We start from the raw sequence: 13,406 nt of genomic DNA on the forward strand, positions 1-13,406 counted from the left end.
TTGGTTGACAATTTTAAGAGAATGTTAAATACTCATCTTAGATAAAATATATAAATTTAACTCTTCAAGGTAAAACATACCAATCAAAAAAAGAATAATCATTAGAATTTTAAATTTACATCTCTCAATTAAAAGAACTGAGAATTCAATAGAAAGTAAATGTAATTTTTGCATCTTAAACGCATCACCCCTCCATTATGCTCTAAGGTATTAATAGTTATGTACAACATCCAATAATGATGAGGAACACCATGTCAGTCAGAACGTCACAGTCATCCGATTGTGAAATGCTGCTCTTGTTCTATTGGCCCCATAGCCATTCAGATCGCTTGGTGGTAACATATGCTTGGAATTCATTGGAGGACACAAGAAGGAAATTAATATGATAAAAGAAATTAAAAAAAAAAAAAGAATAAACCTTATGAGTGGATGACAATCTTGCAAAATTACTGGCCAGGCACGGCTGCACCTCCCATCATACATGTGACGACGGTATATATATTTGTAGTGGTTTAATGTGGTTTTCTGTCGGTGACTCAAACGGTTCGTTGATATTCATTCGTTTAGTAAAAATAAAAAAAGAGAGCAAATATTTACATGAGACTTTTTTTTTCTTTCTTAACCAACAATATTATTTATATTAACGAAGTGAGAAAATAAGTTAAGTCTCGCAATATGTTAGCAATAACGTAATTTAAATTTTCTTTTGAAATTTGACTGCAATTCGACAGATCATGCATGTAGTGTTTGTGGCAGGAATTTCCGTTGGGGATGTCTCCTAGCCGACGAGCACATAGCTCCCCGAGAGGTTGGCGCTGGTTGATGCTTTCTGTCGGGCTTCTACTTCACTGGCGGGCTTGTCGGGCAAAGCTTGTCGGGCAAGGCTGAAAGAGAAGGACATAGTTAACTTTGAAAGGTGCCTTTGTGGGGCCCTACGCCTTGAGGTTCACAATCAAGATTAACTTTTAAGTGCTCAGGCGTGCCACTGCCAACTTTAGCATGGCAGATGTAAAATGGATGTTGAGGTTTAGTTGCACATATACTCGAGAGACCATGTTAGTTATGACAGGTGTCTTTGTGAGGCCTTAGGTGTAGGCCTTGAGGCTTCCGATCAAGAACTAACCCAGTACTCGAATATAGGGGTGGGTTCGGTACGGTTACCGTACCAAAACCCTTGTACCAATTACCGTACCAAACTTTCGGTTTGGTAAAATCTATTACCATTACCGTACCAAACTTTCGGTATACCGAAGTTCGGTATTGCCAAAAGTTTGGTTGGCATGGTATGGCAATGGTAATTGCCATTTTGTTTTGGGACAAAATATGTTTTTGTTTTTTTAACCCAATTCAAGGGCAAAACTTTTTTTTTTGTACCTTTATCTCATACATTATAGATTAAATTCATCTATTATTCATCATTCACAATTCACACACATAATAATTCAAATGAAGCATCAAGATTCATCATGAAAATTAAGCTTACAATCCAAATAGAAGTTACGAACCAAAACAAATAGAAATTAACAATCCAAATAGAAATTAAAGTTTCAAACCAATTGAAAATTGGAAGTAAACTTCAAAAAAGAGAATTCATTGATCAGTTATTCAAGCTTGAGATGTCGAAGCTTTTGGAGGAGACATTGAACTTGTAGAAGATTGAGTTTGTGTCAAGCTTACATTACAAACAAAGAAAACATATTAATTAGTAGCAAGAAGAATTAAAGTTGAAAACCATTTAATAACAAATTTACTAAAAAAATTAAAGCATATCTTTCTTGTTTTCTCTTCTTCTATTTCCTTGTAAAATTGAAGCATATCTTCTGTTGGTCCTTGTAGAAGTTTACTTCACCTGCCCTAAGCCAACCACTAGTACATACTAGTGCCTCAATTATTTTAGGAGTCAAGAATACCCTAAAAGGGTTCACAACCCTCCTCCCTAGACTAAATGCATTTTCACTAGCAACAGTAGAAGTGGGGGTTACAAAGATATTTTGGCTATTTGTGAAAGAATTAGGAACTCTTTTGTGTTTGATTTCCACAATTTTAAGAGATCAAAATCACCAACAACAATGCTAATATAAGTAGGGTTTTATTTTCAAATTATTGGAATATTATAAATATGTGTTATATAATTATGTATTATATAAATTATAAATTATATATTATATTATATTTTCGGTATGGTACGGTAATACCGTGGTAATGGTATCCATTACCAATACCGTACCATGAAATTTCGGTACGGTACAATACCGTACCATTACCAATTGGTACAAAAAATTTGGCACAAAATCGGTATGGCACGGTTGGCAATTCGGTTGGCACGGCAATTTGGCAAAAAAATCCACCCCTACTCGAATATATGATGTCTGTTTTATTGTTTGCAGAAGTGTTATAACCATTATACTTCTGATCATCCGAGCCCGCAGAGCAGAATGAACCCAAATAGGTGCCTTTGTAGGGCCTTAGATATAGGCCTTGAGGCTTCCCATCAGAATCCCTTCTATACTCAAACGTTCTACTATAATCATAATATAATAGAAATAAAAGTAAGAAGTAGATCGATTACTTGCGTCCCAAGTAACTTCAGACTTCTTGTTATCAAAGCTTGTCGTGGATGGGTTAAGTCCACATAAGGTTCTTTCTTATGCCTTGAGGCCAAGGACTTTTAAATGATCAATCTTACATGCCCGAGAGCTTAGAACTTAGATTTGGTTTGAACTATGAAGACATATTCAAATTGGATTCAAGAGCTGAGAGAGTCTTTTAATAGTCATCTTACTAGAAATAACTTGAATACAACTTGAAGTATACAACATATTGCTAGGCTAATGAAAAGACAAAAACAAAGAGCGTCGGGCAAGGCTGATCGTCTTGCAACTTCCTATCTTTGTGGTTTATCAAGGGGTTTGAGAGCTTTTAGAAAGGGGGATAAGGAGATGAGTTTACAGAAAGAAATCGATACTACAGCAAGCTTAGGACAAGGTAGCAGAGCTATTACAAAGGCTTTTGGTGAGGGTTTATCTCGTAAGGGATGAAGGCTTGGGCTGACTACAGCTTTGTTTGAAGGCAAAACTAGCTTTGAGCAGAGTTTGTGCTTGTATTTGTTTGTTTGATTGAGTGTCCTTATCTCTAATTTTTCTTTCATCTTTTATAGACACTTCGGTTTGGCCTCCTGTAACAATAATCTTGCCCGAATGCAGTTTGAAGGATAGTGACTCATCAGCTATTTACTTGTACTGCCACTGTAAAGTACTTTTGGGCTGATTAGCTGGCTGGTCTATACTACTTGGTCCCTAGGCAGGTGAGCAAGTGGTGCAAATGATCTGCACCTAGTCAGGAAAGGCCTTTTCTGCCTTCTGGGCTCCGGCTGGGCTTCGGCTTTCTCTCCTCCTTTTGGGCCAACTTCCTTTTGAGCCCAAAGTTTAAGTTTTAACCAAAACAGGTAGCTCTAGAATTTACCGGAACATATTGAATTAGAAGCACTTATATGATTCAGTCAAATCAAGTTCAAAATTCAGCTGCACTTACCCGAACATTATTGTATATTTTTGTAACAAAGAACCATACTGACAGTATTTGCGTGTAGCAGTTTATTGGTTTCATCGGGCCTGGAGTGTCATTGCTCTGCCTAAACCATGCCAAAACGCCCGAGGCTGCAGCGGTACGTACTCCTCACAGCAGCCTTCTGCTTAAGCTCGTTCAGTCAAGCCCGCTTTCTCCTTAATACCCAAGTAAGTTCCACCCATCTAAGCATATGTCAGAACATTCAAACTAAACTAATGCAGCAGACCAAAATAATCCAATCATAGCCATTAAATCTTCGGCATTTTATTTCCGATCTGATCTTATATCCTGTGGTTTCATTTGATCAGGATATAGCGCCACAATCCGCTGGATTTCTCCATGGTACGTTCTTTCTCATTAGCCCGCTGGAAGGGGAATGTTTATATTATGTTGTCTTCTCTCTTAAATTGGTTAGCTGACTACAACGATTCAATGACATTCGGTGCCAGGACAGTGGCAGCGATAGTCAGCGCGATAGGAACTGGTTATTTTGTACAATGATTAGAATCATTTCAAGCATTTCTAACGGTCACTGCAGCGCTATATTTCGTGACGACGCTCTTTTGGAACCTATTTGCTACCGGAGAGCGCATCTTCAACACTGAAATGTCCATCAATTTTGCGCAAGTAAACGAATGTTAGGTTAGGGTAGGAAAAGATGAACATAAAATATTGACTTGGGAGTTCAAAGTTTTGAGTCATTTTTGGGCTTGAGCAACTTTTGCTTATGCAAAATGTTTGTTAAGTGCTTTTGTAATGCATTTGTTATTTTCATTCATTGCTCTTATGTTATATATTTTTAAATTCATTTGTAAGAAGCAAATTAATGTATGATGTTTTATTAAATTCTCAGTGTGAAACATTCTCTTTTGTAGAAATAATGGCCCGTGTTGGTAATTTTGAAAACAGGAGCCGTATAGATGGAAGCTTTCCTTTCATTTTTTCGGAGAATCAAATTTTCCGGCTTGGATCACTCGGACCTCCGATTTGCTGATGTAACGACTCTCTCTTGGATCATTTGTGACTGTGTACGCCCATACTGTCAGCCAGAGCGGTCCAATGGACGATAAGAGAATAAAGGGACCGGAAATTCCCATCGTTGACAACATAACCAGAGTTAGTAGTAAGCCAGTGACATTGCCGAGGTGAAAACCAGCCATAGAGATTCCCATTGCACTTGCTCTTTCTTGGGTCGGAAACCACCTGCTCATATTACAAGCGACATGAGGATTGAATTCTGCTAAACTTTTAAGTACTGAAAATTGAACGCGTCTGATAGGTTGTTTACAAAATTCCCTCATCTCTGCTATATGCAAGTGAACTTGGTTCATTTGTTTTTCCAATTCATGTATGGTTCAGTACTTCAATTCACGAGCAGAACTTGTTTACGCAAGTTACCTAAACCACGTACACCGATACATCGTTTGGTAACGAATTAGGTGACCCTAGCATTATTGTAACTACACTTAGAGGTCGAATCTAATTAATAATTATGAGCAAGGATTAGGGAGACATTACCTTGATAAGAGGGTGCTTATGGATGGGAGGGCTACACCTTCAGTGAGTCCAAAGAAGGCACGAACGGCCAAGAGGCTGGTGGTGGAATGGTTAGCAGCCCATGGAGTGAGGAGAGTTGCCAAAGACCACATGGCCAAACCCCATGCCATCACTGTCTTTCCTCCATATCTGTCTACCAAGGCACCTCCAATCACTGATGAGACTGTGTATCCTCATAGAAAAGATGACTGGGATTACTGCAAAATGAATCATTCGCATTCTAAATTGTCGATAATGAGAAGGGAAAAGAAAAGCCGAAAGGCCAAACAAGAAAAATAAATAAATTAACATCGAAACACAGAGAAGTTAGTACAGCCTGTATAGGTGGTTCTCATTTTTCGAACGGCAAACCCTCAATCCTCATATACCGAATCAATACCTTTTTATATTTTTTTTTAGAAACCCTAGATTTACTTTTTGGGAAGGCAACTTATTAGAAGGGGAGATATATTTGAAATGTCCAAAATAACCTTGAACAAAAGTCATGTGCAAGACTTATTATGGATGAAATACTTAACGGAGTTAGGATGAGATAATAAATTAATAATTTCGAAAAGTTATTGTGACAATTGCTTAAAATTTCAATTCATATGACATTTCAAAAAATTTCTCAAAAAAAAAAGAAAATAAAAAAAGAAAACATAGATCCAATACCACAGTATTATTGTGTGAATACTTTTTTGTCAAAATGTTGTCGATATATCCTCGAGTTTTTTTTTTTTTTTGTTTTTTGTTTTTAAATAACTCCGCCTATGTCTTACATGGCCGGTCCCAAGCCCGGATAAAGGAGGAGGGGGAGGGCGTCAGGTAGTCGACAGCCGGCACTCCATGATCACGTCGAATCCTTATGAAAATGAATCAAGAACAAAATCGCGCTAAAGCTAGGGCGTCACCCGTAAGTGGCGCGCTGTGTGGCCCGAGCACAGTGATAAGTGAGCAAGGGTCGCTGTATCTCCATCGGCACCCGGATGCAGTGTTAAATGAGCAAGGGGGCCATAGAAACTTCTTTTCGAACGACTCCACTCAAAGTTGTTTGGGAGCATATGCTCCTATCAACTTTACCCGGGACACACAAAAGAAGTACTTTGATCCTATTAGACGGGGGAGGGTGAAGAAGCTAGGACAGAAGGGTAGAGTTCAAGAGAGCAAAATGCGTTTAGGAACGTGGAATATAGGAACCTTAACGGGAAAATCTATGGAAGTAGTGGAAGTTATGGTGAGGAGAAGGATAAATATTATGTGCCTACAAGAAACTAAGTGGGTTGGTAGTAAGGCAAAGGATCTAGAAAACTCAGGGTTTAAACTTTGGTATTCGGGCACAAATAGAACGAGAAACGGTGTTGGCATCATCGTGGACAAGACCTTGGTACAAGATGTTGTAGATGTCAAGAGGGTAGGAGATAGAATCATGGCAATCAAGATTGTAATAGGACAAGAACTTATCAATGTGATTAGTGCGTACGCACCTCAAGTAGGGTTGGATACGAGTTCGAAGGAGAAATTTTGGGAAGATCTTGGAGACTTGGTGCAAGGAATTGCTCAGACGGAGAAGTTATTTATAGGAGGAGATTTAAATGGACACGTGGGCAGGGAGACAGGCAACTATGGAGGTTTTCATGGTGGCCATGGTTTTGGGGAGAGAAACGAGGATGGGGAAGCTATCTTGGATTTTGCAATGGCATATGATCTCTTCTTAGCCAACACCTTCTTTAAGAAGAGAGAAGAACATGTGATCACCTACAAGAGTGGGTCGTCAAAAACACAAATAGATTTTCTTCTAATGAGGAAAGGGGATCGTATAACTTGTAAGGATTGCAAAGTTATACCAGGAGAGAGCGTGGCTAATCAACATCGCTTGTTGGTGATGGATGTACATATCAAAAGAGTAAGACAAAAGAACAAGACTTGGAAGTGCCCAAGAACTAGATGGTGGAATCTAAAAGAAGAAAAACAAGCCATTTTCAAAGAGAAGGTAATCACCCAATGTGTGTGGGATAGAGAGGGGGAAGCTAGCCAAATGTGGGATTCCATGGCTAGTTGTATCCGAAAAGTAGCAAAAGAGGTATTAGGAGAGTCCAAGGGCTTTGCCCCACACCAAAAGGAATCTTGGTGGTGGAATGAGGAGGTACAAACAAAGGTGAAGGCTAAGAAGGAATGTTGTAAAGCCTTATACAAGGAGAGGACCGATGAAAATGGTGAAAGGTATAGAAAAGCGAAGCAAGAGGCGAAGAAAGCTGTCAGAGAAGCTAAGTTAGCGGCTTACGACGATATATATAAACGACTAGATACCAAAGAAGGAGAGTTGGATATCTATAAACTAGCTAGAGCAAGGGAAAAGAAGACAAGGGACCTAAACCAAGTGAGGTGCATCAAGGATGAGGATGGAAAGGTTCTTGCTACAGAGAACGCGGTTAAAGACAGATGGAGAGGTTATTTTCATAATCTTTTCAATGAAGGACATGAAAGGAGTGCTTCTTTAGGGGAGTTGAGTAACTCAGAAGAGTGTAGAAACTACTCCTTTTATCGTCGAATCCGGAAGGAAGAAGTGGTTGTAGCTTTGAAGAAGATGAAGCATAGAAAAGCAATAGGCCCAGACGATATACCAATCGAAGTGTGGAAAGTTTTGGGAGAGACAGGTATAACATGGCTCACTGACCTTTTCAATAGGATTTTGAAAACGAAGAAGATGCCAAATGAGTGGCGAACGAGCACTTTGGTGCCTATCTACAAGAATAAGGGCGACGTACAAAATTGCATGAACTATAGGGGTATTAAGCTAATGAGTCATACAATGAAGCTCTGGGAGAGAGTCATTGAGCATATTTTGAGGCAAGAGACACGGGTTTCGGACAACCAATTCGGGTTCATGCCAGGGCGCTCAACCATGGAGGCAATCTATCTCTTACGAAGATTGATGGAAAGATATAGAGATGGGAAAAAGGATTTACACATGGTCTTTATAGATTTGGAAAAAGCGTATGATAGGGTCCCAAGAGACATTCTTTGGAGGATTTTAGAGAAGAAAGGAGTACGAGTAGCATATATCCAAGCTATAAAGGATATGTATGAAGGAGCAAAGACTGCCGTAAGAACTCATGAAGGACAAACCGAAAGCTTTCCCATAACTGTAGGATTACATCAAGGCTCATCCTTAAGTCCTTACCTTTTTGCGTTGGTAATGGATGAGTTAACAGGACATATTCAAGATGATATTCCTTGGTGTATGCTTTTCGCAGACGATATAGTGTTGATAGATGAAACTCAGGAAGGGGTAAATGCAAAGCTTAACCTTTGGAGAGAAGTGTTGGAATCTAAAGGTCTTCGCCTAAGCCGATCAAAGACAGAATATATGGAGTGCAAGTTCAGTGCAAATGGAGGCCAAAACGAGTTAGGGGTGAGGATCGGAGATCAAGAAATACCAAAGAGCGACCGTTTTCGTTACCTAGGATCTATCTTGCAAAAGAACGGAGAATTAGATGAAGATCTCAACCATAGAATACAAGCTGGATGGATGAAGTGGAAGAGTGCATCCGGCGTGTTGTGTGACCGCCGTATGCCACTGAAGCTCAAGGGAAAATTTTATAGGACGGCAATAAGGCCGGCGATGCTGTATGGCACAGAATGTTGGGCGGTGAAACATCAACACGTACACAAAATGGGTGTAGCGGAGATGAGGATGCTTCGTTGGCTGTGTGGGCACACGAGAAAGGATAAGATTAGGAATGAGGATATCCGGGGTAAAGTAGGAGTAGCCGAAATTGAAGGAAAGATGAGAGAAAATCGGTTACGGTGGTTTGGACATGTGCAAAGAAGGCCTACTGACGCTCCGATTAGAAGATGCGACTATGGGACAGAGGTTCAGGGCCGAAGGGGTAGAGGAAGACCTAGGAAAACTTTGGAAGAGACTCTAAGAAAAGACTTAGAGTACTTGGATCTAACGAAGGACATGACACAGGATCGAGCACAATGGCGTTCTAAGATTCATATAGCCGATCCCACTCAGTGACTTGGATTTTCCAAGTCTCCAACCAAGAAGTTTTCCTCACTCGGGAAATTAAGGGAACACTACCCCAACCTACATGCTCCACTCAGAAAGCTTCAACATACAAACTTCAACAAAAGAAAATTCAAAGAACTTAGCGAAGAAGGCTTTGGTGTATTTAACACAATACGTTGAAATGAAGGAAAACTTATTTATTGATATCCCCGATAAGCTACAAATATGTACATATACATGAGTCAAAATAAACACACAAGAGGGAGCCTTCACAAAGGTTGCTTAGGAGAAGTCTCAGCAGTCGGTAGAGCCCCAGAAAGAGAAGGCACCGGAGGGGGATCATTTGGAGCCTCAGTACTGGACAGAACCCTAGAAGGAGGAGGCATCAGAGGTTGATCATTTGGAGCTTCATTACGCGGTACAGCCCCAGAAGACGAAGGCAATAAATGCCTTTGGAACAAACCCACAAATCTCTGATGATCAAGTAAAACCTGACCATCAGTTTCCTTCATCTGGTCAAGCTTCCTCTTCATGTTTGTAGCATAGTCATGTGCGAGCCGGTGCAACTGTTTATTCTCATGCTTGAGCCCTCTAATCTCCTGTTTGAGACTCATCACTTCAGCCGCCAATGATTCAACTTGGCGGGTTCGAGCAAATAGGCGTTGGGCCATATTAGACACAGAACCTGCACACTGAACACTGAGAGCCAGCGAATCCTTAACAGCTAACTCATCAGACCGTTTGGAAAGTAGTCTGTTATCTTTGGGAGTGAGAAGGTTCCTGGCCACCACCGCAGCGGTCATATCATTCTTCATCACGGAATCCCCAACGGTAAGAGGACCAGTTGGGGAGACGAAGGATGGGCGCCATATGTTGTCTGGAGAAGGCGGGGCTGCCTCTTCAACAAGGTTCAAGTCAAAACGACGGTCGGAGGGGCCAGACATTTTCAAAGGTGTTGAAGAGACGAGGTCGGACAAATCAAGATCTTAGAAGTGCAAGAATGAAGCTTCTACTGGTGGAGATTCAAGTGTGCTTTGGAACTTAATGCCAGCCCCTATAAAAATCTGCACTCGACGGAGCTTCAGAAATCAAAGAGGCGCCTGCTCAGAAATCGAAGAGGCGTTTGCTTTCTCAAAAGTTGGGCTGCTTAGAGATCACGAGGGTTGATCTCAGAAATCGAAGAGCCGTTTGCTTTCTCAAAAGTTGGGCTGCTCAAAGACCACGAAGGCCGATCTCAGAAATCGAAGAGGCGCTCGTTTTCTCAAAAGCTGGGCTCCCTAGAGACAACGAGGGCCGATCTCAGAAATCGAAGAGGCACCTACTTTTCCAGCCTTGTCAGCACCTGTCACACGCACACTCAGCTTTGCGGAAATTATGGGCATTCTGTCAAAGACTTCTGGGGAAGTAGAAAACACATGAATCTTACTGTTCAATCACCCACTTCCCACACGCAACAATAGCTCATGGGTACCACAGATAACTTTGCCAAAGTTCTCTGCCAAAGTTGAGCACGTGAAGCTTGCAGCTCCCACTACATCGCTCTGACCAAGAAGGGTAAAAGAATAGCAAACAAACAGCACTAACAAAGTTTAGACCCATAAATTTTGAAGGTCTAGCTACCATATTATTACCCACAAGGGTAAAGGAACAGTACCACTGCTGGATAATTGGAAAGTCCATGTATGTCAACCTCTGTGCTTCGTGGCAAGGTAGACTAGCAAACATGCCCAACCTTTACTCACATTCGAGAAAACACTCCCAATAAGATTGCTTGCTCCAAAATCGAAGAGGCACCGTCCTCCGAATCTAAAGAGCCAGACTCCCAACATGACTACTTTCTTAAAAATCGAAGAGAGGGTAAAGGAACAGTACCATTGCTGGATAATTGGAAAGTCCCTGTGTGTCAACCTCTGTGCTTCGTGGCAAGGTAGACTAGCAAACATGCCCAACCTTTACTCACATTCGAGAAAACACTCCCAACAAGATTGCTTGCTCCAAAATCGAAGAGGCACCGCCCTCCGAATCTCGAGAGCCACTCTCCCAACATGATTACTTTCTCAAAAATCGAAGAGACACTGCTCTCCGAATCTCGAGAGCCAGACCCCCAGCATGATTGCTTTCTCAAAAATCGGTGAGGCACCGTTCTCCGAATCAATCGAAGAGGCGCTCGCTTTCTCAAAAGCTGGGCTGCTCAGAGACCACGAGGGCCGATCTCAGAAATCGAAGAGGCACCTACTTTTCTAGCCTTGTCAGCACCTGTCACACGCACACTCAGCTTTGCAGAAATTATGGGCATTCTGTCGAAGACTTCTGGTGATGTAGAAAGCACATGAATCTTACTGTTCAATCACCCACTTCCCACACGCAACAATAACTCATGGGTACCACAAATCACTTTGCCAAAGTTCTCTGCCAAAGTTGAGCACGTGAAGCTTGCAGCTCCCACTACATCGCTCTGACCAAGAAAGGTAAAAGAATAGCAAAGAAACAGCACTAACAAAGTTTAGACACATAAATTTTGAAGGTCTAGCTACCATATTATTACCCACAAGGGTAAATGAACAGTACCATTGCTGGATAATTGGAAAGTCCCTGTGTGTCAGCCTCTGTGCTTCGTGGCAAGGTAGACTAGCAAACATGCCCAACCTTTACTCACATTCGAGAAAACAGTCCCAACAAGATTGCTTGCTCCAAAATCGAAGAGGCACCGTCCTCCGAATCTCGAGAGCCAGACTCCCAACATGACTACTTTCTCAAAATCGAAGAGAGGGTAAAGGAACAGTACCATTGCTGGATAATTGGAAAGTCCCTGTGTGTCAACCTTTGTGCTTCGTGGCAAGGTAGACTAGCAAACATGTCCAACCTTTACTCACATTCGAGACAACACTCCCAACAAGATTGCTTGCTCCAAAATCGAAGAGGCACCGCCCTCCGAATCTCGAGAGCCAGACTCCCAACATGATTACTTCCTAAAAAATCGAAGAGACACTGCTCTCCGAATCTCGAGAGTCAGACCCCCAGCATGATTGCTTTCTCAAAAATCGAAGAGGCATCGTTCTCCGAATCTCGAGAGCCAGATACCACAGACCACTTTTTCAAAGTGCTCTGACAGAGTTAAAACATGTGAAACTGGCAGCTCCCACTACCGTGCTATGACCAAGCAGGGTAAAGGAATAGCATTACTACTTGTTGTTAGGGAGACCCCTATATATGTCGACCTCTATCCCCAACGGACAGGCAGACCTGCAAAAATGCTCAACCCTTCATCATATCTGAGAGGGCACTCCCAACAAAGCCTTTCGAAATATTTAGCTTTCTTTCCCCCCGATAATACCTCTGCAAACAAGCTATACTAGAGCAAGAATATCTCATATCATCAGGGTTAAAAGCAAGAGTATCCCATATCATGCTTTTTCCCTGTTTTTTCTTTTGGCCTTGTTTTTACCTGCAAGACAAGGAGAAAGAGAGCAATCAGTCAGCACTTGGAATCAAGCTTCCAGCCAGGAACTGACTGCCTGGAACCCCTTACCTGATTACTTACCTGACATTGCTCTCAAGTACTCATCTTCAACATCTTATGTTTCCAGGGAAGATTCCGCATCTGCTTGAGGAACAGATAGGGCAAGTGCGAAGGATACAAGGAAGCATGTGGAGACAAGCGTAACAGCACACGTGCCGATACATCCATTACTCTGTCAAAAGCAAAAGTATCCCATATCAGCAGGGTGGAACGTACTCTAGATTTGATGGACTTGTTTTGACCCTCAAATTCTTCAGTCGGCCTTATACTCTGGAGGAAACCAGAAAACCCTCCAGCTCAGTTCAAGAATAAGCCTGTGGAAAGTTACTTCTTCAAAAGCAAAAGTATCTCATATCATCTCTTCTCATTTTTCTTCTCTTTATCCTTCATGCTGCTGCAAGATGGGGAGAAGGTGAACAATCAGTCGGAGCTCTGATTGCTTACCTTGTCTGTCACCTCTTTCAGCAGACCCCCTAGCTCGGCGACTTGGGGGACTCCTACTACATGGTTTGTATCGCGCTTGACCAAGCCTGAAACTACAAGTAAGCTTCAAGTGAAATTGATACATTACCTTGTGCATCTCCACCAGTTAAAGATACCACCCCTGGATGGAGGAAGAGTACTTCCAGAGAAGATGCCACATCTACCTATGAGACAGATAAGGCAAGTCAAGACGACACCACACTCCGATACTTAGAAGTTTCGTGATTACGAGATCATTCTCCCACAATATTTCCTAATGTCATTTGTACTAAATCATTCACT

General features: G+C 41.5%; 2 protein-coding genes across 2 annotated transcripts; one reads left to right on the forward strand and one right to left on the reverse strand.

The window, feature by feature from the left end:
• Positions 1 to 649: 649 nt before the first annotated feature.
• LOC126592678 (probable anion transporter 3, chloroplastic) lies at positions 650 to 4,254 on the forward strand. Its single transcript, XM_050258435.1, has 4 exons — positions 650 to 740; positions 3,446 to 3,734; positions 3,876 to 3,909; positions 4,106 to 4,254. Exons 2-4 carry the CDS (start codon positions 3,639 to 3,641, stop codon positions 4,207 to 4,209), a joined length of 234 nt encoding a protein of 77 aa, XP_050114392.1. The 5' UTR covers positions 650 to 740; positions 3,446 to 3,638; the 3' UTR covers positions 4,210 to 4,254.
• Positions 4,255 to 4,390: 136 nt separating this feature from the next.
• On the reverse strand, positions 4,391 to 5,433 carry LOC126592677 (probable anion transporter 3, chloroplastic). Its single transcript, XM_050258434.1, has 2 exons — positions 5,086 to 5,433; positions 4,391 to 4,770 (listed from the first exon to the last, which is right to left on the reverse strand). Exons 1-2 carry the CDS (start codon positions 5,232 to 5,234, stop codon positions 4,503 to 4,505), a joined length of 417 nt encoding a protein of 138 aa, XP_050114391.1. The 5' UTR covers positions 5,235 to 5,433; the 3' UTR covers positions 4,391 to 4,502.
• Between the last annotated feature and the right edge of the window lie 7,973 nt (positions 5,434 to 13,406).

Source organism: Malus sylvestris, chromosome 12 (genome assembly GCF_916048215.2).
Source record: "Malus sylvestris chromosome 12, drMalSylv7.2, whole genome shotgun sequence".
Lineage (NCBI taxonomy): Eukaryota > Viridiplantae > Streptophyta > Magnoliopsida > Rosales > Rosaceae > Malus > Malus sylvestris.